Below are 23941 nucleotides of genomic sequence, written 5' to 3'. Positions count from 1 at the left end.
GATTTACACAGATGAAAGAGATTTCCTACTTTAGATGGCTAGACTCTATTTGTTAAAACAATGAGATTATACCCGTAGAGGAATAAGTAGAATATGCATCTACCTCCATACTTTCTCCTTGTGCATAGCAATTTCATTTTTAGAATGATGCACAGGAAACTGGCACCTGCAAAAATCACATAGAGACAGGCATGCAATCATCTATTACACTATTACATTTCAATGTCAGCATGAAAAGGGGAACTAATAAACGACATGCGTAGATGGATATGGAGAATATGTTTCGATGGATTTGATACAGAAACCAGAGAGTCAGGGAGTAAGATAGGAGAAGTTTTATTGTTACAAAAGTGAAAGGCATAAATGGATTTCAAATTCCAGAAAAATACGGTCAAAGAGGTCAAACAAGTTTGGTTCTGTTGTCTAGAGGGAATTAACCTGGGGAAGTTTGTGCCCTACGCAAAGGTGCTAGAGTTTCAACTCTTATTTCCCAAGCAACATGAGGAATGGAATGATGAGAGCTGAAGTCCAACAACTTTGCAGAGGATTTCAAGTTAGGAAAGACTGGAATAAGCTTTCCTATAAACCCCTGTTCTGATTTACGTCTTATCCGTCCTAGAAATTATGTGCAATAGGTGAAGCAAGAAAAGAATTCTGATCAGAAACTGTTACCTAATACTACAAAACACTACTGTCAATAGATTGGGGGAGGGGAGAAGCAGAAGAGAAGAAAAAGGTAGAGAAAAATCTAAACCACTTCTAAAACTCAAGTTCAGTTACCAGTATAAACACTAAATTAACTATATTCAGAGGAGTACGCATACCCCTTTCTCATCTCTATAGTAGAGTTTTTAAAAAAGTTTTCAATCCAGACTCTGCACAATCTTGCCCTGCTGGCTATAGCAGCTTGAATTTCAGCAGGATAGATCGATATAACTGATGTGATCCAGCCCAAACTATCCTCTCGTGATAGTTTAGGGCACCACAGACCCAAACACTTACGTAGCAGAGCTGTGAATCGTACTGTGCTTAATACAGAAGGAAACACATGTCACACAAACACACACATACAATTTTGCATCTAGATTTTGCAGAATAGAAAGGAGGCAAGTTGTACATAAGTTTATAAAGTTGCATAATTCTCATTTTGTAAAGATGGCGAGTGCTAGATCTCCACTTGAATCACCGGAAATCTAGATTCATCTTACTTCTGAGATTTCAGCAGAAACTGCATAGACACTTGTAAGCGTACCTTCCAAATAATAATGTTTAGAATTCGCTTGGAGGGGGGGAAAAAGCAAAATAAAAAGCATACAGTTCCCGGAAAGTTCTAGATCCCTTGTCCCGTATTTTGTCTACGTTTCTATAGAATCATGCAAGCCACACACGTACGGACACACAAACACACGCATACACAGTCCTGAATACTGGCTCACAGTGCATTGCGTTGTTTTTGAAAAGTTGCTAACGTTGACCAACTGCCTCACGTTTGGCGCAAGCATAGTGTGCTTTGGAAACACTGATTCTAGACAACAGAACTGGATTGGGATCGGTGTCATTGATTAGTACAAGGTACCAACCTAGATAACTGTATAAATCGCCCGAGAATTCTGAAGGCTTGGGACATCCCTGTCCCAGGTCTGAAATGCAGGAGCCAAAAGAACTTCCTCTAACTGCACTCACAGCAGATGAACTGATTTGTATGGCTTTAAGCTTCAAACCCCAGGGGTAGCAGGAGCACCTCCACTCCAGCCTTGAGGGCTTGGCATAGCTTTTTCCTTGTGCACGGTGGCATCTCCCTATTTTTGCTGGGACAAAGAAAGTGATGCAGCAATAGAAAAATTAGATAGCCCTGGAGGGTTGAGAGGCACAGGTGGTGGCAACGGCTGTATTTTCAGATATTTGACAGGGGCCTCTTGGGTTCGCCTTGAGTTTTGCCACGAGGCGCAGAGTGTCCTCAAAAGATCTTTTGTGCCCTGGATATACTGGATGTTCCCAAGAAGTGGGGTGGGGGTGGGGAGATTGGGAGAGGGAAAAGGAAGAAGAAAAGAGAGGATTAGTAAATGAAAGCAGCAGTGAAAAGAAGGATCATCATAGGCCTAGCATTGACAGGCAAGCTAGAGAAAAGGAAGGCACAGGAAAAGGAAAGTTAGTACAATATAGGTAAATCTGGAAAATGTCTTTTTAAAAAGGGAGCTTTTGCTCCAAAACACTTGGATGAAGAAAACTCTTGGGAGGGGAAATATTAGATACATCCCACAAAAAAAAAAAGGAGGATGAAGAAAACAAAATAAAAGGTTCCTGAAGAATGTTACATGGACATATAAGAGAATGAAAGACAAAAAAAAAATACCTTCCCCTGTGATGAAAAAGTAAAATTCAGATATATGCCAAATACGACACATACTCCCAAACCTTTTCATGACCACCCATAGCATCCATTGTAACAATAAATTCTATTACTACATTAGAAATGAGAAATCATGCCCAGAAGTTGATGGGGGGGGGCTCTTAAATTATATATGTGGATGATCTAATGGGATTTGATATGCATATAGTCAACTTTCATTAGACATGCAAGAAGTTATAAATGACAGCCCCCTTTAGACTACTCCAATCACACAATGACATATTTAAACATGCTGGACTGGTTGTACATTGAGGTTACATGAAAACATATAGCACCAAGTTCTGTATGTTTGGAATGAAGCCTCTACTGTGTTTCTGGGGTCCCCCCCCCAAGCTGGGAATATAGGCTGATGGCTAAAGGTCAAGAATTCTTCCTTTGCTTTGCCCTATGCAAATCTGTTTACGACACCAAAAAGAAAGAATTAGCTTCACAGTCCAGCAGATTGCTTGTTATCCCAGTTGTTTCTCCTTTAGATGCCTTCACTTAAATACCAGTAGGCAACAATTGCTTTTTCTATGCAAGAGTATAATGCTGTGGTGAAATCCAATTTTTTTTTCTACCAGTTATGTGGGCGTGGCTTGGTGGGCATGGTGTGGCTTGGTGGGTGTGGCTTGGTGGGCATGGCAGGGGAAGGAAACTGCAAAAACTCCCTTCCCACCCCACTCCAGGGGAAAGATACTGCAAAATCCCCATTTCCACCCCACTCTGGGGCCAGCCAGAGGTGGTATTTGCTGGTTCTCCGAACTACTCAAAATTTCCACTACTAGTTCTCTAGAACCTGTCAGAACCTGCTGGATTTCACCCCTGGTATAAGGGATGTAAGGCAAGGAAAGATGATTAATGAGTAAAGTAACTAAAAAGATTCTCCAGTTTTGTTCTTTCTTAAGGGGGGAAAGTAGAGGCGGCAGATCTGATGACATGTACTTCCTCACCAATGATAATAACTTACAGGAATTCATCTCTTGGAGACAGTAACAGCACAGCCATCGCCAAATATATGCCATGGCTCACCAATGACAAAATGCAACAAATGTCTCTTGTGCTAAAAGTTAATGTTTTCACCCTAGCTCAAGCCTTCCCAATGTTGAGTGCAGCCTTTCACAATGTCCACCTCTTCATCCAGGTGTGTAGTTACTTATATAGTGTTTTATCTGCCTTGCGCCACAGGTTCCTTGTCTATCCCTCAAGTCCTTTTTGGCGCTTTATAAACCTCGGTACCCTGCTTGCAGCTTAAGCTATGGATGGATGATTGACCCATAACAATGGGGAACAATTCAGACTTGAGGGCTACATGGACACCAGAGACTTGGAACACTCATGTGGTGAGAATGAGATGAATCACTGGGTGATGGCGAGGAAGAAAAAAATTCTTACCAGCTAACCTTCAGGGAGCAGTACTAACCCATCCTGTGGGGAGGGACTATCCCATCAGGCAGTGCAAGATATCGCAAAGTCCTGGCAGGCATCCTCCTGAAGAAGATACCAGAGATTATGTATTGTGGCAGGCTTGGGTTTGGGGAACAGGTTGAGGATGATAAGGAAGTGAGAAAAGACAGACATAGCACACAGCTGCTGTGTGAGAGCAGTTAAATGCATTCTTTCTGACTAGCTTTAGTTACAGCAACTCTGAAGCAATACACTAAAACAAAACTTCAATTCCTCTTTCTCCAATCTACACCTTTCATTATAAGGGATATGTTTAGCATCTGTTTCTATCCCTGCTGGGTTGCAAGATCAGCAACCCTGAAATTTCCCAAATTCAGCTTCTTGGTCTAGAAGATATTCCAACACTAATTGTCTTAATTTGGCAGATAAGGAAAATGGAAACATAAAAATGAAAACAATTAGCTCTTTAAAAAAACATTTTTATTACAAAAGATTTAGTCATTGTAAGAGTGTTTCCCACACAAATGGAACACTGCTTACAGATTCTTTCCCCGCCAAGTTATAAAGTAATGCCTTAGAGAGCAACACAAACTTTTCTTCAATAAGAACAACTCTTCTCTTTCCTAATAAGAAAAACTCTTCCAGAATTATCTTCTCACCCTCCCTTCTGATTTAAATTTCTGAAAGAAATAAGTTATGAACCGCCTTCTGAGATCAAAACCACATTATTTTGAGCACCTACTGTAGCTCCAAGATCCATTTGGGTTCCATTAGCCAACTTCTCACATATAAGTGATTACAGGTAAGGCTACCTCCAAAAAAGCACCAACCAGTTGAGAGGCATGGAAGTGGCTGCTCTGGGAACAAGAGCAGTTCAGCTGTTCAGAGACATGCAAGGTGATGGAAACCAGGAGTGTAGAGACAGATATTTTCTCCACTGAGTCCAGGGATCTTACAGGACAGAACCGATGATGTAGCAGACTCAACCTTTAGGTTTAAGCCTACTATTATTAAAATACCCCAGCCTTGGCACTTATCTAAATGGCACAGAATAAAAATACTCTCCCATACATCATACCATTGGAAAAGCCTTTGTAACTGTCCCAGAATGAGAAGTATGCTCTACAGCAGGGGTCTCTAACCTTGGCAATTTTGGAGGAATTCTGGGAGTTGCAGTCCACCAGGCTTAAAGTTGCGAAGGTTGGAGACCCCTTCTCTACAGTGATCAGAAAATGGATTGCTAAGATCAGCAATACTAGAGATTCTGAGAGTTATACAGAGGCTTTCCTAGGTGTGGCATGCATCGGAATATAAATACAATTATATCACATATCACAGCAGCCACATTTAGCAGCTGGAAGCTGCTATGGAAGCTTCTGCACCTCATCAGAACATCTAAATGGCTCTTGCCTAATGCCTCAGCTGATTTTAAAATCAGACTCAAACTTCAGAAAGGGAGCACCAGTGATATATATATTATCCATTCTTGCAACTTTAATTTGTCCAGAAAAACTAGCCAAAATATAAAATGGGCAAAGAAATGCCATAACAGTTATTGGCTTTGTTCTTCATTAAGTGCTCCAACTCAGGACAGACATGCTGAAGGCAGAGCATTATTCCTTCTAGTAATGTCAAACATTTTAGGAAGGGTGCAAAAATATACCTACAGATGAGCGACCTCACTTCAGATCAGTTGCCATGATTCAGCTTAAAGGATTTGGACAACTTGCTTCTCAACTCGATCTTCCTATCAAAGTCAGCCAGATGCCCAGAGCAGTGGTTACCATTGCTGAATATGATGGAGCTACTCAAAACACAGCCCACAACAGTCAAGGGAATATATTGGCAGAAAAGTGAGAATGATGGGAAACTCCTGACCACAGCGACTGCATTTTTTTTCTTTACACAAAAAGGGTGCTTCTCAGTTCCTCTGCAGAAGTAGGATGGATAATACACTTACGTGCTTGTTCTTGTTTTCTTGGAAATACAAAATCCTATTCAATTTCTCATAAACCCCAGTTGTCAAAGGTCAGCAGGGAGAATATTACTGTTGCATAGCTGATTAACCCATCCAGGTAGTTTCTAGATGTTTTCGAATACAGTACAAGAAATGAAATCTAACACCTTGGATGGGCAAGTTCTACAGGTTCCCCATTTCCTCCTACTGGCTGGTAAAATCCAAGAAATAAGATAGAACACTTAAAGAAAAACACCTTCTGGGCACAGGTTTACAGACAGTAAAAATGATCTTTTTAGAAGACAAAATAACATTGCTAGAAAAAAAAACAACCATAAAATTTGTGCAAAAATTCCCAGCAGCTTTAATAAACACATTTCAAGTATCTAGTTTCCCCATTTACAGGCAAGGGCTCTCTCATGCCATGGGATGGGAACTGTGGGACAGTAAGAAAATTCAGCATGAGGAAGCAGGATCCCTTCTTCTTTAAAGAAATGATCAGAGATCCAAGTGAATGGACTTCTTACAATAACTCTGTTTTGGATACTGCTTGTATACATAAAGGTTTTTCTGAAATGGCCTTTAGTCCACATGCCTTACTTATACAAATCTCCATACCCAATACAAAAGTGGCTCAGCTGTCCTGAGGCACCAGGTAAATACAACTCATCTGGAATGATATAATTTAAGGATTTCCAACTGATCTCTTTAATTTCATTCCAACTATTAAATAAATAACCTCTAGAACCTTAGTGTTCTGATCCTGATTCAGATGAAATAGACAAGGACAATCCTGAGTCAATTCCCAGACTGAGAAACAATTTTCTGATTATGATCATTTCTAGGGAACTTCTACTCTCTACCCAAAAGATCAACTTAGACTAACTTCCTCACCAAGCAATATTTGCTGGTGAAGCAAGGTAGTGCTGGGTCTTCAAATGATTCATGTTAAAGTTCATCAGTTCTTCTTTGCAATATTCAGGCAGAATGGCAGGACAAACACTGTAACATTAATATTGTCCGAACACGCAGAATACTTTAGGAGACGATTCTGTTACAACAGCTCCATATGCAAAGTAACTATGCCTTTTTCTACCAATCTTTTCAACAAAACCCCGATAAAATATATTTCTCATGAAGCTGGAATCTCCCAACCAGCTGCATCCTCTGCTCTAAGTATTTTAACCCTCAAGGTGACAGCAGGTCCTACCTAGAGCTTAACTGCAGCAGTGAAAAATGGCCGGTTAAGTTCCAAAATATATATTAAAAAATCAAACCAATTGAAAATCAATGCAAGAGAAGGTGGTTTGAATAAGAATTCTGGAGACTCTGCTCCACGAGGCTGTCTGCCTGAGCCCAGATAATGGTAAAAGGTAGGAGAGGCACCAGCTGGAGGTAGGCATAAAATATGTATGTCAGCGTTGCTAAAGTGTTGGCTCATACCATGCTGGCATCAGATTTTGTTCCAAAGGAAGGGATTTCACCCTTTGGAGTAGAGGGAGTCCCAGCATCTGCCTGGACAAATCCTCTTCTATCTATTAAACTAGACAATTCAGACAAGGAGGGAAAGAAAAAGGAGAGAAAAGGTTAGATTACTAATTAATTATGCAAATAAGAAATAATGCTAAAACAATTAAGCAACAACCTTTCTCTCATTTACCTTTAGTAATACTCATATTCATTATTAGGGCTCGGTTGAGAATTCTAACTGGGCTTTCAATCACAAACAAGAAATTTGATGTAATTTAGTAAGGAATTACATAGAAGTACAAAGGCAAGTACCAGTAGTCCATGTACGGATTGAGCTGGTTGTTGATCTGAACTTTTAAAAGTAAACACTATAGTAGACAAGCTATCAAATAAACTCAACTTGTCATATGCCCATGGCATTTTTCAGAAAAAAATGATAAATTGTGAGCTGGGTAGCCATATAAATAAATAAATAGCCAACGTGTGAAAAAATTAATAAAATACCTTCAATCCCTTATTTAAGAGGCAAAAAAAAATTGAATATGGTTCAACTCTGCCCCACTTGATTTATACAGTACAGAATGCTACTGAAATTACTTTAAAATTGCTAAATACTGAACACATTTTGCAAAGTCAGGGTTCCATCAGAATATTATAACTTATTCTCCATTACAATTCTAGAAATAAATGATATATTAAGGTCAACCAAGAAAAAAATTCAGACAGAAATGTAAGACCTCATTCAAACTATAATATTCGAACTATTATATTCATTCCAAAATATAAAATGGGTAATCTCTTGCTCAACGATTTTTTGTACATATTCTCCATATAATTTTTAGTATTATCTCAAAATAAGTGTGGAAATAATAATCATTTGTTTTGCCTAATTCTGCTCCTTGCCATTAAACAAGGATTTATGATGGGATCATCTAGAATATTTATGGGGTTGTTTTTTTTGAAAAAATTTATTTATTTTTAAACATAAAATAAAAAAACCTCATCAAATCAATTCCATTACAACATGCTGTAAGGGTGTTAACATATGTTCCTGTGCATTCACAAAATAATCATCTCTTCCATACATATATCTTATACTCATTTTTCCTAACATATCTTTCCATTTAACCAATTATAGAATAAATCCCATATTTTATAATATTGTTTATCTTCTTGTTCTCTAATTTCAAATCTTAATTTACTCATCTCTGCACATTCCAATATTTTTCTAATTATTTCATCTTGCAAAGGTAACTTTTCACTTTTCCAATTTTTTGCAAATACAATCCTAGCTGCTGTGGTGATATTCACAATCAAATCCTAGAATATTTATGTTTAATGCTGCATCTGATCTAAAGGAAATTGTATCCTAAATGAAAATTCCTCACTGAAATTGTCAAATATCAATTTTATTTAAAAAGCTATAGCTGAACAAGATGGAAATAGGATATTCCCTCAGCTCTATTCAAAGATTAGTTCCAAACAGCTGATCTTTCTGAACTGTCTCCATTCCAGCAGGTAGTACAGGTAGTCCTTGCCTTACAATCATTTGTTTAGTTATTGTTTGAAGTTATTGTTTGAAGACACTAAAAAAAAGTGATTTATGATCATTTTTCACTATTCTGATCATTGCAGCATCCCTATGCTCACATGATCAAAATTTGGATGCTTGGCAACTAACATGTATTTATGAAGGTTGTAGTGTCCTGGGGTCATGTAAACGCACCTTTTGTGACTTCTGACAAGCAAGCTCAATGGGGAAGCTAGATTCATGTAACAACTGGGCTGCTAACTTAACAACTGCAGTGATTCACTTAACTGTCTTGCTTAGCAACATAAATTTTGGGCTCAATTGTGGTTGGACTACCTGTGCTATTTTATAAGAGTGCTGAAAATATTTTGTTTCAGAGGTAGATTGTACTGGAATATTCTAGATCCCTTTGCCATTCTGGGGATTATAAACTTTGGGAAATGGCCAAACAACTCCAGGAACAGCCAGATCAAAGCGGTCTGGAGAAAAACAGAATATTCTATATCCCAAACAGAACATTTTTCACACCTGCTTTTATTGTAAGATCTGATGCTTTTGTTGTATCTCTTCATCCCTTTTCTTTCTTACGGTCTAAATTGTAGCTTCACAGGCAGAAATGGCTTGATTTTATAAAGTCTATGTAAGCCATTTGCCAGAATGAGGTTTTCCAATGAAGACTGACATCATTACATTGTATCCTAACCAATTTCAATGATTAGGACAACCATTAAGCTGACAAAGATAGTTGCCTCACGAGCAGGCATTAAACTGTAGAAAATTATATTTTTTAGTTAAGGAAAAGAGAGTGAATTTAGAACTTTTATTTCTGGCAGAAAAACACTTTCACCCAGTATTATGTATGTTTTAAAACTTAATTTCTAGCTCTGCTGTTTCCACTTCCTTAGCTCTCTTCTTTCTCCCTTTTTCATTTCTTTCTGTTTTTGTTTTCTAAGTCCATAATTTACATAAAGCTATACATTGCATTAATGTTTTACACAAAGGGAACTACCATGGTAACAGTCAAGACACCAAATTCCCCCACTTAACTTTCATTTTTTTAACTATACATATATATTTCTCACTGTGTGAGTGATGGATCGTTCTCATGATCATGAAGCACTGGCTGCTGTTCTCTTTTTTTCTACCTGCATGAATGGCTGCACAGAACAGGAACAAGAGGCAGCTGCAGGATCATCCTTCAGGCATTTGAATACAGACCCCATCTAGGAACATGTTTCCTTACCTGGGGTAAAACGGCCCACAGAGCACTGCACAGCAGTTGGTTAGGACACTTTTATGGCTATAGGGGTTGGCAAATTCAGAACCTCTCTTATTTGACCAGGCCCCCTTGAGCTACAATCCAAAAGAGATTAATCGGTTAGGAAAAATCCAGAAAATCTTTTGCTGGTTTGTCTTTATTTAGATGAGAGTCACAGTTAACTATGCAACAGATAAAACTAGTCCCCATGATATATTTGCACATGCATGTGTAGGAATTCAGGTTACAGAACTGATGCCATAGGTGTCTGCTATAAGGTCCCCCCTCCCAAAAGAAAGACAAAACATGCAAACTCATATTTGTATCCTGGTATCAGATACAGGCACGCAAATGACTGGGTTGTGGTATCACTTGCCCCTTCCGACTGCAGATATCTTGAAACATTTATTAATTTAACTAAAGGCCAGTGTTCCAAATCATTGGCTGTACCATCTAGACCGGGGGTCTCCAATCTTGGCAACTTTAAGACTTGTGGACTTCAACTCCCAGAATTCCTCAGCCAGCTTTGCTGGCTGAGGGATTCTGGGAGTTGAAGTCCACAAGTCTCAAAGTTGCCAAGGTTGGAGACCCCTGATCTAGACATTATGGGACGCTATGAGTTGGCTGATCTAAAAATTAGAACATTTTTCACTAGAAATAAAGGCCCCTTTTCCTTAATTTGGAACGATAAATGTTATAGTCACTGTGCTTCAGAACAAAACAAAAGAAAAATATTTTAAACAATCTTATGCCTTTCAAGAAATTGATTTAAAGCTGTCATGGTGACTATTTGGAATGTTAAACTTCTATTCAATGAAAACAGTATTTTTACTCACATCCTCATTGGTTGTCAAATTGGAGGCAATTAAGTAAGTGTGAAACCCTGAGAGGCCAAAAATAGACCAGACTGAAAAAAAACAAATCACCAATTCCAACAGAGTAAATTAGGAATTAAGGAATAATACTTGTGACTGAGGAGCATTCATTTTGCTGAAGTTCTGCCAAAGTTTTACCGATAGTCCCCATCCACCAAATGCATCGGAGCCATTTCAGCATAATTTTTTAAGGAAAGATGATATACAAATAAACCCAAAGATATAATTAATGATACAATAAATTCATCAGGGGAAAATGTATTCTGCACTTCAGGATGAAGAGTCCCCAGCTGTTTTAATACTTTGCTATTTAATCCTATTTAAAAGATTTTCAAAACGGATTTACAGACAAAGCTAAACCATGAGCAATAAAGCAAACGATAGCCACAGAGTGAAAACAGCGCAAAATAGCACAGCTACACAGTCAAGTCAAAACACAGATTGAAAAAAACCTTTGGGGAAATCAAAAAGTCCCCATCTGGCTTTGAGATATTAAATTTGAGACAGGCCTGCCTCAGCTAATCATCACCAAAGGATGACCTCTACAGAGGGCACTGGATTTTTATTTTTACAGTTTTTGAGTCACCAAGTTGCATGGACCAAATGAATGCCAGATTTTAGGTTAGATAGAAATACCTGCCAAAAGAGAAGGGGGACAAAAGGTCTGGAAGAAAGTCTTCTTCATTCCCCAAGGTCAGCCAACTCCCACTTTACCTTCTGTACATGTGTTAGGGCTGTGAGTCCCATGAACTGCTCAAATTCCCATTTATGATCAAGTCTTGTTGAATACATTCAAAAAACACTATCAAAGATTTTAAGTGGGAGAGGAAAGAAACAGATATTGAAAGGATATCTTGCTGGTGTGGTTTTCAAAACCGTGAGGAAATCGTTTCCCTGGGAGCCTGCAAAGCAAACAGACATTGAGATAAAGGAAGGAATTTTTTTTGGATTTTTTTTCATCTTGCCTTTATTATTGTTATAAATAACTCAAGGCAGTGAATCATATGATACTCCTTCCTTTTCCTATTTTCCTTCTCTAACCACAAAAACATATAGAAGATTTAACAGTGCTGATTCCCAGCATCTCAGATAGAAAAGAGGTTTTGAGCCATGCAGTTTCCCTCTTGAAACTGATTTTGTGAACTAAAGATGTTGTAATCCAACATACTTAGATTGGGAAAGGGTTAATATATATTGTGTTTCCCCAAAAATAAGACCCTATCTTATATTTTTTTGAACCCTGAAATAAGCGCTTGGCCTTACTGCCATGCGCTCCAAAACCCGGGGCTTATTATCCGGGGATGTCTTATTTTGGGGGAAACAGGGTAGGACTGGTCAACTTTAGTACATTAACAAATCATTAACAAATGTTATTTTTGTTACAGATGTTTATATTAACATCTTTGTTTGGCTACTGTATGGCCCACATTCATTTTTCAATTTATTTATTTATTATAGGTATTATTTATTACTTTCCACATATTTAATAAATGCCCTCATTAAAAATACTATTTGACAGTTTTTCAAGAGATTCCTGGGTTTGTATCTGAGGGTTAGAAGGGGCCAATGTAGATTTGGAATGAGAGTTCATGCACATCTATTCTAAATAATTCTTTCTTCAGTTGTGACTTAAGACACAGTGAACTTCCTCACGCTTTCCTAGAGCTCTGTGACATTCAACTTTGACAACAGGCTATACTTACGCAGAGCAAGGTGGGTGATGACACAAGCAAAGATGAAGGCTGTTAGGAAGGAGAGAGAGAGGATGAAGGCATAGAAGAATCGATAGTTCCGCTTCCCCACACAGTTGCCTACCCAGGGGCAATGGTGATCAAATCGTTCTGAGGAGAAAAGGAACAAAAACACAGTATTAAAGGGAATGACATTTCACATGCTCAAAGAGGATATATACGTGGACTGTACATAATATGCCAATCTGGGAACAAATTGTTCTAGGAACTCAGAACTCTTTGACTGTTTTATTTCCATCTTCATTCACTCCAGATCATGGCACTGCAGGTTTATAGTATGTTAATCTCTGAAAGCAACTTTTCTGGATCAGTAATAGTTTGAGATGTGCCAAGGATAGTTTGGCTCACTTTTATTTGGTCCAATTTTATTTAGAAAATTATATTCAGAACATCGAGAACCACTTCTGCTCCAGAGAATTTATTTTAAGCATTATACAACTGCCAATGCAACAGTGTGGTCTAAAGGAGGTTCTCACTGTGGTCTGGAACGAAATGAAACCTTTTGGAATTCCCAAAGTGATATTTTCCCAGATTGACACTCTTTGTACACATCCCTCATGTATCTTACAAGTGATGCAGAAAACAATTTTAGAGGATGAGTGTAACCTATGGTTAGTGATGGATTCCAAAAGACCCCAATCAGGTCTACGGTCAGTCGGTCATGAAACTCACTGGGGGACTTAGAGTCAGTTACAGTCTCTTGTTGTCTTACTTAGTTCATAAAGTTGTTATTAAAATAAAATTGGAGGGGGAAAATTAGTATATGTTTTTTTGAATTCTTAGAAAAAATGAAATATAAGCACTGTAAACAAACAATACATTAAGATCAGGCTCTCTTTTGCTAATGTGTATGTAATGAGAGTTCTAAAATATTAAATGAGCCAATTTGCTAGAAACTGGGATACTGTAAGTTCTAGGCCCACCTTAGGTACAAAATTAGCTGGATGACCTTGGGCCAATCATTCTCTTTTAGCCCTAAGAAGTAGGCAACGGTAAACCATTTCCAAAATCTTGCCAAGAAAACTGAAGGGACATGCCCAGGGATTCACCAGAAGTCAACACTCATTCAAAGACACAAAAAGAAAGAAATATGAAATAGCCTGTGGCTTTTAAATTTTCTTTTCTCTGAAAGCAATCAACATTAGCTTTTCTGCTGAAATATCAACAGCAAGTTTACTGAATTGAGATCTGACTACTAGCTTTAGGGAACTGGTTACCATTGTATTAGAATGAGAGACACATAACTGAATGAAAAGAGAATGAAAAGTTCATTCACACAAGTCGTTCAACCAGAGTTAACGTGTTTGTTCAGAAATTAGGATGCCAGATTTACTTGTAATGCACATAATACTAGCTTCCCCCCAGTACTGAACTGCCAGAAATAGACTGTAGAGGACACTGGGGACAGACAAGATAATAGGCAGGAGGATCAGTTCTAATATGCGTTTCTCCAGAAACCCAATTCGCAGATACGTACATCAGATTTGCTGAAGTAGCAAACAAGTAGGAAACTAATTATTTGCAGCTTACAAAGCTATACATTGGCAAACCTTTGGGGCTTAGGAGTAAAAAAGGACTAAGCATTTTAGTAAAATGGAAGCATTCAGGATGCTGAAACTATAAAGTGAAATAATTCTTTTCACTAAATAGTGAAATGACAGTGTCAAGAATGAGTTGGCAACTAAAGGTAAATAAACTAGGAACTAGAAAAGCATTGTGGTTCTTTGGATTACAGTGAAATTTTTCCCAGAGGATCACTTTGGAAAAAATGCAGAAAAGAACAATTTTGAACACATCCAAATCAATCCAATGCTGGGATACAGCAAAGAAAAGTAATTCATGAATATCAAGAAAAGGATATATATTTATACCTCAGTTATTATTCTACTTTTAAAAATAGATTTTTTTAGGTCCCTGACAGATCCCCTTTCCCTTGACACTCCTATCCACATATTTAGAAAAATCAAAATGCTGTGATAAAACCATTAGAAATTTCAATCTGCTTGACAACTGCCAACATTTTGATGGGAATATTAATTCATTTATTACATTTATTTATTTATTGCCACCTATCTTATTGATACTGGGATGGGGGGGAGGCTTACAATATAATAAATGAAAAAAAAATCTAGAAAACAATTACAATTAGAAAAATGGAATAAAAAAACTAAAAAGATGATAGGTGGCCTGGAGCTGATCTTCTCTGCCTGATCAGCAACCCCAATGCAGCAGGCCCCTATCAGGGCCCCAGGCCAAGTAGCAGAGTCACATTTTTAGGCTCTTCCAGAAGGCCAGGAATATGGGAGTAGACCCTACCCAAGGTGGGAGAATAGTCCAGAGGGTGGGGGTCACAGCAGAAAAGGCTTATTGCCTGGACTCTGCCAGCTAAAATTCTTTGGCTGAAGTGATCCAAAGTAAGTCCTTTCTTCTGGAATGAGTGGGATGGCTAGTCCCAACAGGGTGAAACAGTTCCTCAGGTATCATGGACCCGTATGAAGGATTAAAACAATTACCATGTTTTTCAGACTAATAAGATGCCCAGGACTATAAGATGCACCTAGCTTTTGGGGAGAAAAACAAGAAAAAAAATCTACCTCTGCCTCCGAACAATTTGCCTCCTTGCAGCAAACAGCAAATAGCCAGGCCAGCTTCAGCATGGCCTGATTTAGCGTGAGCAGCTGATTGGCAGTTGGATCGGCTTCCCGGAATACCACCTATCAGTTGTTCCAGACTGTAGCAATCACCACCGCCCATTGCCACTGCTGCCCATTGCCACCTCCACGTGCCCTATTTTTAGCCTCCATGTGCCCCATTTTTGGTCCATTCCAGGCAGCGTGGATTGCCAGCACTGCCTAGCACTGCCTATCCCTGCTGTCTGGAATGGGCCAAAAATGGGCTGCATGGAGGCCAAAAATGGGCCGTGCAGAGGCTGCGATGGGCGGTGGCGATCCCCGCAACGTGGAACAGCTGTTAGGTGGTATTCCAGGAGGCTAATCCAACCACCAATCAGCTGCTCATGCTAAATCAGGCTGTGCTGAAGCTGACCAGGCTGTTTGCTGCAAGGAGGCAAATTGCTGGGAGGCAGAGGTCAAAGGATAGGAGCCAGCGGGTGGGCGGGACTTTGGCAACATTCACTCTATAAGACGCACAGACATTTCCACCCATTTTTTTGGGGGGGGGGAGCGCATTTTATACACCGAAAAATATGGTAACTTGCATATGCAGAGCCAGTATGAACTCATAGATAATTATTCAAAGTCCTATTTCCTTCCCACAATTTCACCTTTTAACAGGTATATTATTAGGAACTTGATCTCAAATCAGTCAACATTTGTGTATTATCAAGTCTGTTAAAATGTGTATTCCTCATTATATAGCATTTATTACAGCCAGGCAAATTAAGTTTCAAAGACAAACATTAGCTATCTTACTTATTCAAGAAATGTCAATGCCATTCAAATTGTATGCCAATGCCATCCAAACTCTAATTTTATCCGCTCGATTTGCAACTTATTGTGTGCTCCCTTGGATACTATCTCTTCCTTTTCACGATCTGCTTCAGGTACATTGAAGAAAGATATTATACAAGTGCCTAAACACTTTATCATTTCTCATAGCAAAACCCTTTTGTTGGCTTTGTCAGATATGCCTGTCTTCTCTTGCTATGCAATTTAATCTAACATAGGTGTAGTCATATAGCTCTTGAGTCAGTAACCGTGTTCGCTCCATTGTTTAAAACCATGGCTATACATGAAATTGGCTGATAAAGTAGATTTGTATTCAGATTGGATTCATTAAAGATAACTCACTGCCCTCAAAAAGAGGGAAAAATGTCAATTCAAGAATGCAATGATCTACTTCAAAAGTAGACTGCCTCACCCACACCTTCCCCTTGCCCTAAAGAGTGATACATCCTGGCAAGGTTTAGGTTTTTGGGTGTGACCACGCTTTGGTTCATGTCTTGATATGCCTGTAACTATTTTTCCCAACTAACATGTGCTACAGGAATATTTCAGTACTACAAATGCCTCAAGAATGAAAGAAATGAAGAGCCAACATCTCCTTAAAATAGAAATGGCTTGCTACTTCTTTGCTCTTTAAGTTTTCAGTAATTCTCATCATTCTTAATACCTGCCTGTCACTTATCCTTGCTTGCAGCCACCAAATAGACCTTAGCATATTGAAAAAGTCAGTTATCAGTGCCATTCATTCATCCATTCACCTTTTCTTCCCAGCGGATGCTCTTTAATCAATATAATATATTCATATTGTGACCATATAGAAAGGCCAGATATACCTTACATCATGTACTTTCACTGTTACAGCACCTCAGCAGAGAAACATAGGCTTTCCAATCTGAAGTAGGTACTCTTTTTCAGAGGGATGTTTACTGGGGTGGCAATTTGTTTGACAGGCAAGTAGAAAGAATGATGATTGGGAAAGAAAAAAAAAGAATTAACAAGGTCTGGAATCTTGTTGATCTTGAAGCAAAATCATACTCAGTGCCCTTTATTCTTCATTGCTCAGACTTTTCTAAAATATTCTCTTGCAGCTCAAAGAAGGCAAGATTCAAACTTTACAACTTTACACACATGCATCCAGGTATATTTTTGAACAGCAGGCACCTTTGGATAGTATCACAAAAAACCTTGATAATCCTCTTTTTGAATCACTGTATGTGAGTTTGGGAAGTTTCTACCTAAACACAAGCAGAATAAGAAACCCTCTCTATTACACTCAGAATTATCCTCTGAGGAACAATCAAATTTAAACAAATAACATACAACATAAAATGTGAACTCAAATGTTTCTGCATTCAACAAAAGCAGAAAAATAACTTTAATGGAAATGATAATCCTGATTGTTCACAGGATAAAAGTCTCACTCTGATCTTACCAACACAGTTGTCACAGACACTGCAATGGGAAGTCCTGGGTGGACGGAACATTTTACACGTGTAGCAATATTTCAATTTCACCATATACTTGTTTATTACAACTTCCATGGTTCGGGCAGGTGGCCGATAAGTGGAAGTGCCGAGGTTGTCTGTGAAATCAAAAATATTCACCTCTTAGACTCATCCAAGATTTGACTAATACCAAACTAAAGCAATACCAGACTGAATGCATATTGATAATCTTCTACCAAGTCTCCATCTAAACTAAGATCCAAACAACCGATCCACATCATTCATTGCTGTCTTTCTGAAATGATAGCATGTTATCTGAACAGTAGCAGGCCACAAATGAAAAATAGAATTCACTCCTGAAGTAATTCTTTCAGTGACTAATATATAAAAATATGTTAATCCTCATATCTAAGCACTGTCATTATAATTTTTGAGATGCACTATAGTGGGATGTTTCAAACAATCCATATTCAGAATCATTCCCTTAAAGTTGGTGTAAATCAATTTTAAAAAGGCCCAGGAAAAAGGATGTTTAAAAACTACATTACCTCAAAAATTAAAAGGACAATCCAAACAGACTTTCCTTCATTGTTTCTGTTAATATTTCTACAGCTACCACTTTAAAAATATGAAAAAGTTGATTGATCATATGTCATTTTGTGAATATGATATCACTAGGTTCTACATACTATGGTGATATAAACCTGCTGTAAAGTTCAAGCGAAAGAAAGAACCAGGATATACAAAAATTTCAAAAGTAAAACGTGTAACTATTAGATTATGGATTCCTATCAACTGGTCAAAGACTAATTATTGGAATTAGTCAAAGACTAAAGGATAAAATGGCCCTGATCTGACACTACATGTGCACTTTCTATAGATAATTTCAATGAAAATGCCAAAATGACAATTCTGGATAAATACCATTAATAGCATCCCTTATATATTTTTCCATTAAAAAATGTAATAAGCCTCACCAATCCATTTCTCCAGATCTGCAGCTTCACTAGGGGTGGCTCTGGGCAAAATACCGGGATCTCTGAAGCTGGTTTGTAGCAAACAGCTGATGACAAAAAAGAACAGGATGCCAGCAATGATAGGAATGGCCATGGTCAATTTATGAGCCAGGAATGGACAGCTGAAAAGTAAAGAAAACATTATTTAAACTGAATTTCCATTCATCACACTAATTTTCCAGTCATTGCTTGGTTTCTTTTCCTAGCCAAGCTGCTTCCTTCAACTAACAAATATTGTATCATAACTTGCCTAGCTCTCTTAAAACTTTTAGGGAAAAGATACAAAGATACCTAGGATTTATAGCATATTCCTGGGATGAAACTTGTCAAATGCTTTCAGTATATACTTGTTCAATGATGTAAGTCTTTCTCAAAAGCAATACTATAGATAGCACTTTTCTCCTTAAGACTGTGCCTAAACTAGAATCTCCCACTTTCTAGTTTAATTTCAGTTCACATAGTCAATTAATTAATTAAGAACAATTAATCAGTGGAACAACTTGCCTGCAGAAGTTGTGAATGCTCCAACACTGGAAATTTTTAAGAAAATGTTGGATAGCCATTTGTCTGAAATGGTGTAGGGTTTCCTGCCTGAGCAGAGGGTTGGACTAGAAGACCTCCAAGGTCCCTTCCAACTCTGATATTATTATTATTATTATTATTATTATTATTATTATTATTATTATTATTATTATTATTATTATTATTATTATTATTATTATTATTATTATTATTTAGGGTTCTATTGGTTTTTCAACTGGGTTCTTACAAATAAAGCTAGATCTGACTGTATTAATAAGAGATATCATTATTTGAATTGGCTATGTAAAAATTTTGTGCATAAATCTGAGGAACTCTACTACTAGCCCATCCACCGAGTAAAGGAGTTCAGGCAATACAAGCTTATTCAACTGAAATGTAGAGCCCAATTTAACAATAGGGGTCTCACGCCTAATGTTCTGTGGGGCAGTGCCCCTTAAACTTTCCCAAGTATGTCAAATGACAACTGCCAATTCTTCCTACCCAAGGTTGTTGACTCCACACCTGAAACCTTCTTGCAATACAAGGTGTCTTCACTATACAACATTCTAAAACTGTAAAATTTAGTTTTTCAACAGCAGATACAGTATCTTTCTCCAAATGCTTTTTCCCCGAGAGGGGAAAAAAATATTTGTTTCTTGTTTTCTGTCCATGTTTGAAGTGAAACATTAGGTATTTTGGTGACATGCTCTAAGGAGGCCAAACAATACTAGAAGATGCCAGCTTTAAAATTTAAACTCTAAATATTTATTTATGCAGTTTTAAGATTTTCTTATGTGATTGTAATGCTACCAATCTGTCATATATTCTCAAAGTTACAGACAGAATTGTAGTTCTACCAACCACTTAATTATAGGATATGACCAAAGAAGAAATGTCAAAGTTAAAATGTTATTTCCAGCTAAATGTTGCTCTGAATGGCTAGTCTTGTATCCAACTAAAATAAACTACAATTAAAAAATATTGTCTGAAAATTCTAGTCTTTCTCAATCCTCCAAATTATAAAATTAATCACAGCTACACCCAATTGTATGCTGCCATTCTTTCATTATGAACTTTGAAATACATTTCTTCAAATCAAGAAAGATTTGCTTCAACCAGTTAGTCAAATCAAGAAAGATTTGCTTCAACCAGTTAGTCAAATCAGAATTGGATGCTGTTTTTTAAATTAGTTATAAATTATTTAAACCCTTTAGAGTAAAAGAAAACCTAGCATCAATGGTTGTATTTATTTTTTATTGTCTATTAAATACTTGCACAATAAACATTTGAAGTTTTGTTTCTGAAAGATTAACCTGAACCTATGACTAAAATTCTCGATTTTAGAGACCTTAACATCAAAGGTGTCTAAAATATATCACTACAGTTTTGGAACAATTAATGCTATATTGTTAGCCAATAATTTGCTGTAACTTAATGATCCTCTTGATTAACCATGTCCACTTCCAACTGTTTCACATAAACAACTATATAATAGGATAAGATGCCTTATTTTGTCTGAACAGAGTAGCTACTTTCCTATTAAATTATCCTTAATTGGAGGAATATTCCTTTCAGGTTTGTTTATTTAAACAATTTGTATAACTGTCCATTTTATAAGCAAACTTCTGGACAACTTGCAACAACCACATTATTACAAAAAACAAACTAAAAAGCCAGCACCTCAATCATCCTCACAAGATGCCCCAGCAATCATCCACAGACTCCCATTACTCTACCTGGATTGAAGAGCCAGGTTTTCATGGCTTACAGGAAGTCTAAAAGGGTGGAGGCCTGCTGGATTACTGGGGAGGGGGCAGTTTTTCGTAAAATAGGGGCATAGTTCTTAAGTACCAATAGATGCCAGCATTTCATGGAGCGAACCTGGATTCTGCCTCTTATCTGATCTAATGGGAAGGGCAGTTACAGTCTAGCAAATAACCTAGTCCCATGCCACTTAAGGCTTTAAAGGTAATAATCTGCACCTTGAATTGCACCTGGAAGGAGACTGGAAGCCAGTGCAACTTGCACATCAGAGGAGTAATGCAAGCAAATGTAGGGGCATAGAAAGCTATGCATGCTTCTACATTTTGGCTCAGTTATGGATTCTGGGTGGTCTTCAAAGGTAGTGCCATGTAGAGCACATTGAAGTAAACAAAACAGAAATTGCTAAGGTGTGAGTGACTGTGACCAAAGGCATTTTGGTCCAGTAAAGAATACAACTGGCATACAAAAGAAGTTTGTGTAAATGTCCCTCTAGGCAGGACTTCCACCTGCTCTTTGAGCAGGAGCCATCAGTCCATTTGTGTACCAGAAAAGTCCAGGAGAATGTAAGTTCATCAACAATTGATATATAACTGGACCCTTGGGGACCAAAAACCCAAAGTCACTCTGTCTTGCCAGAGTCCAGTTGAAGTAGTTGAAGTTAGTTCCTACTCATCTAACTATCACAGCATCCAGGCACTTGATTAGCTGTGATGTCAACTGCCCAGTGGTGAAAATGTATAACTAGGTATTATCAGTGTACTGATGATGCAGCATCTCTTGCCAGCAAATGATCTCACCCAGCGGTTTCATGTAAATATTAAAGAGGAGAGAGGAGAAGAGAGGCTTGAGCCCTGAGGGTATTGCAATGGCATTGGGCTTCATCTCTCCCCCTCTCCCCCCGAAACTCCAAATGAAACCAGCCCACAGACAATGGTTGAGTTTATTAAGTGTGTAAGCTAAGACCAAGCAGTCCATATTACAAGTAGTTCTCGACTTACAACAGGTCATTTAGTGAATGTTCAAAGTTACAATGGCACTGAAAAAAGTGACCTGTGACCATTTTTCACTTATGATTGTAGCAGCATCCCCATGGTCAGGTGATTTACATTTGGAGGCTTGACAACAGATTGCAGTGTCCTGGGGTCATGTGATCACCTTTTGCAACCTTTTGACAAGCAAAGACAATTTGGAAGCCAGATTCACTTAATAACCGTGTTAGTAACAACTTCAGTGATTCGCTTAACAAGAAAAGTTGTAAAATGAAGCAAAACTCCCTTAACAAATGTCTCATTTAACAACATAAATTTTGGCCTCAATTGTGGTCGTAAAATGAGGACTACCTGTACAGCTTTCCACCTTGCAGCTACACCAGCTACACAGTAGCAGGTACCAATTACTACACTGGCATTTCCTTCCTCTTCAAATTATTGGTTATGATGACTGAAAACAGGGTATAGGTGAAAGGCTAAAACAAAGAAACAAATCTAACCCCACTGCAATTCAATTCTAACGTAACAGTTTTATCACCAAGGACTAGATTCTGATTTGAAGCAACAGGCTCTAGTCCACAAAAGCGTCCCCGCCATCCAGACAGAGCTGAAGAAACTTCTTGGAGGAGAAGCGAAACGTCTTCAAAAGAAAAACCAGAAAGTCCAGTTGCCTTTTGAAAAAAAGCAGCTTGACTGAAAACCTCCACTAACTTAGCACCTATGCATTTACTTAAAAAGCAAGCCCTATTGACATAACAGGGTCCTGAGTAAAACATTTGCAGCCAATCCGACTACGCTTCTGGTATGAGTTTACCTAGGAGGAAGTCCCAGAGAATTCAAGGCAGTTTACCCGGTTTGCCAGGAAACCTTTTCCTTGCAGTAACACATTTCAGAATGTGGGCGGCTGCTGCTGCTATCCATCTCCCTTTGTCGGCCTGGTGGGCTTCCAGGTGGGTGGGGACCACAACAGCCAGCATCCCCGACCGCAGGAGCCTTTTCGGGGACTTGCAAACCTTCCCCCCCTCCACCTGTTTGGAGACCCCCCTTATTGGGGAAGGCAGAAAAAAGGAGGAGGGCGCGAACTCGGGGAGGGATACGGAGGCATCACCGTCCATAAAAGCCACGCGATGGTTCACGCGCGCCCCCCCCCACGACTCACTCGAAGGCGAAGAAGAGGCCGCTGGTGACCACAATGAGGCCGACCGTGAGGAGAAAGACGCTGCTGTGCCGCGCTAGCATGAGGCGCCCGCCACAATAGAACCGGTTGCGCCCGGGGAAAACCTCCCACTTGCGGCGGGGCCGCGAAGCCAGAGTCGCGGGGGCGGTGCTGGTGGCCACGGAGCTCGGGGGTCCAGAAGCGGTGGGGGCAGCCGGGGTACCCGGCGGGATCTGACGATACTCGCAGTCTTTCATGGCGGTGATGGTGATGGCGTCCGCGGCGGCTGGCCTCCCCGCGTCCGGACCCCCCGCGGGCGGCGCTGCCGGTGCGCCGGGATGGGAGAAACCGGGCCGCTTTGCCTCTCCGGCGCCCGCCCGCTCGAGAGAGAGAGAGGGAGGGAGGGAGGACCAGCAGCCAGGCACACGCGCTCCCCACACCCGCCTTCCCAACGCGGGCCTCCCGGCGCAGCGCCCCCTCAAGCCGGCCGGGAGCCCGCACTGCAGGGCCGCGACCCTCACCGGGCCGCTCCCGCCAATTCCCCTCAAAGAGGGGAGAGAAAGATGCGCGCCACAGAGAATGCACGCGCACGCGCGCTCCGGCCAGAGCGACTGGCAGGCGGCTGCTGCTGCTTCTTTTTCTCTCCCCCACCCCACGACTCCAGCGTTGAGGTACCTCGCGGACGCCGCCGAGATATAATCGGAACTCGTTTGCCGGGAGGACCGACGGGGCCCTCTCGGCCTTCCGGACTTTCTAAGCTCTTGGTTGAGAAAATAAAGAGAGAATAAAAGAGTAAAAATTGGCTTGGGAGGGAACGGGGGGCCATTTGCAGAATTTGTTGCTTTTCATGAAGATGGGAGATCCCCCCCCCATATTCTTAAATTGCTTCCAGATTAAAAAAAGATGAGGCACCACACCTAATGCATATTATTTCACTGCTTTGTTTC

General features: G+C 39.3%; 1 protein-coding gene across 14 annotated transcripts in view; it reads right to left on the bottom strand.

Moving 5' to 3' along the window:
- ZDHHC18 (zinc finger DHHC-type palmitoyltransferase 18) overlaps window positions 1-23941 on the bottom strand; it is a 55820-nt gene extending 31879 nt beyond the window's left edge. For 5 of the 14 annotated variants that reach the window (XM_058196402.1, XM_058196401.1, XM_058196406.1 and 2 more), the window contains exons 1-8: window positions 22998-23923; window positions 18525-18685; window positions 17535-17684; window positions 12591-12728; window positions 11741-11789; window positions 10849-10951; window positions 9998-10107; window positions 7197-7296 (exon numbers count right to left, since the gene is read on the bottom strand). In XM_058196402.1, the coding sequence (XP_058052385.1) occupies window positions 7197-7296; window positions 9998-10107; window positions 10849-10951; window positions 11741-11789; window positions 12591-12728; window positions 17535-17684; window positions 18525-18685; window positions 22998-23251 (1065 nt within the window). In that variant the 5' untranslated portion in view covers window positions 23252-23923. The other 9 variants (XR_009156643.1, XM_058196410.1, XM_058196398.1 and 6 more) reach the window with 9 other exon arrangements.

Source organism: Ahaetulla prasina, chromosome 10 (assembly GCF_028640845.1).
Source record: "Ahaetulla prasina isolate Xishuangbanna chromosome 10, ASM2864084v1, whole genome shotgun sequence".
NCBI classification, from domain to species: Eukaryota; Metazoa; Chordata; class Lepidosauria; order Squamata; family Colubridae; genus Ahaetulla; species Ahaetulla prasina.
Note: the sequence above shows the minus strand (reverse complement) of the source record. Positions and strands in the feature narration are given on the sequence as shown.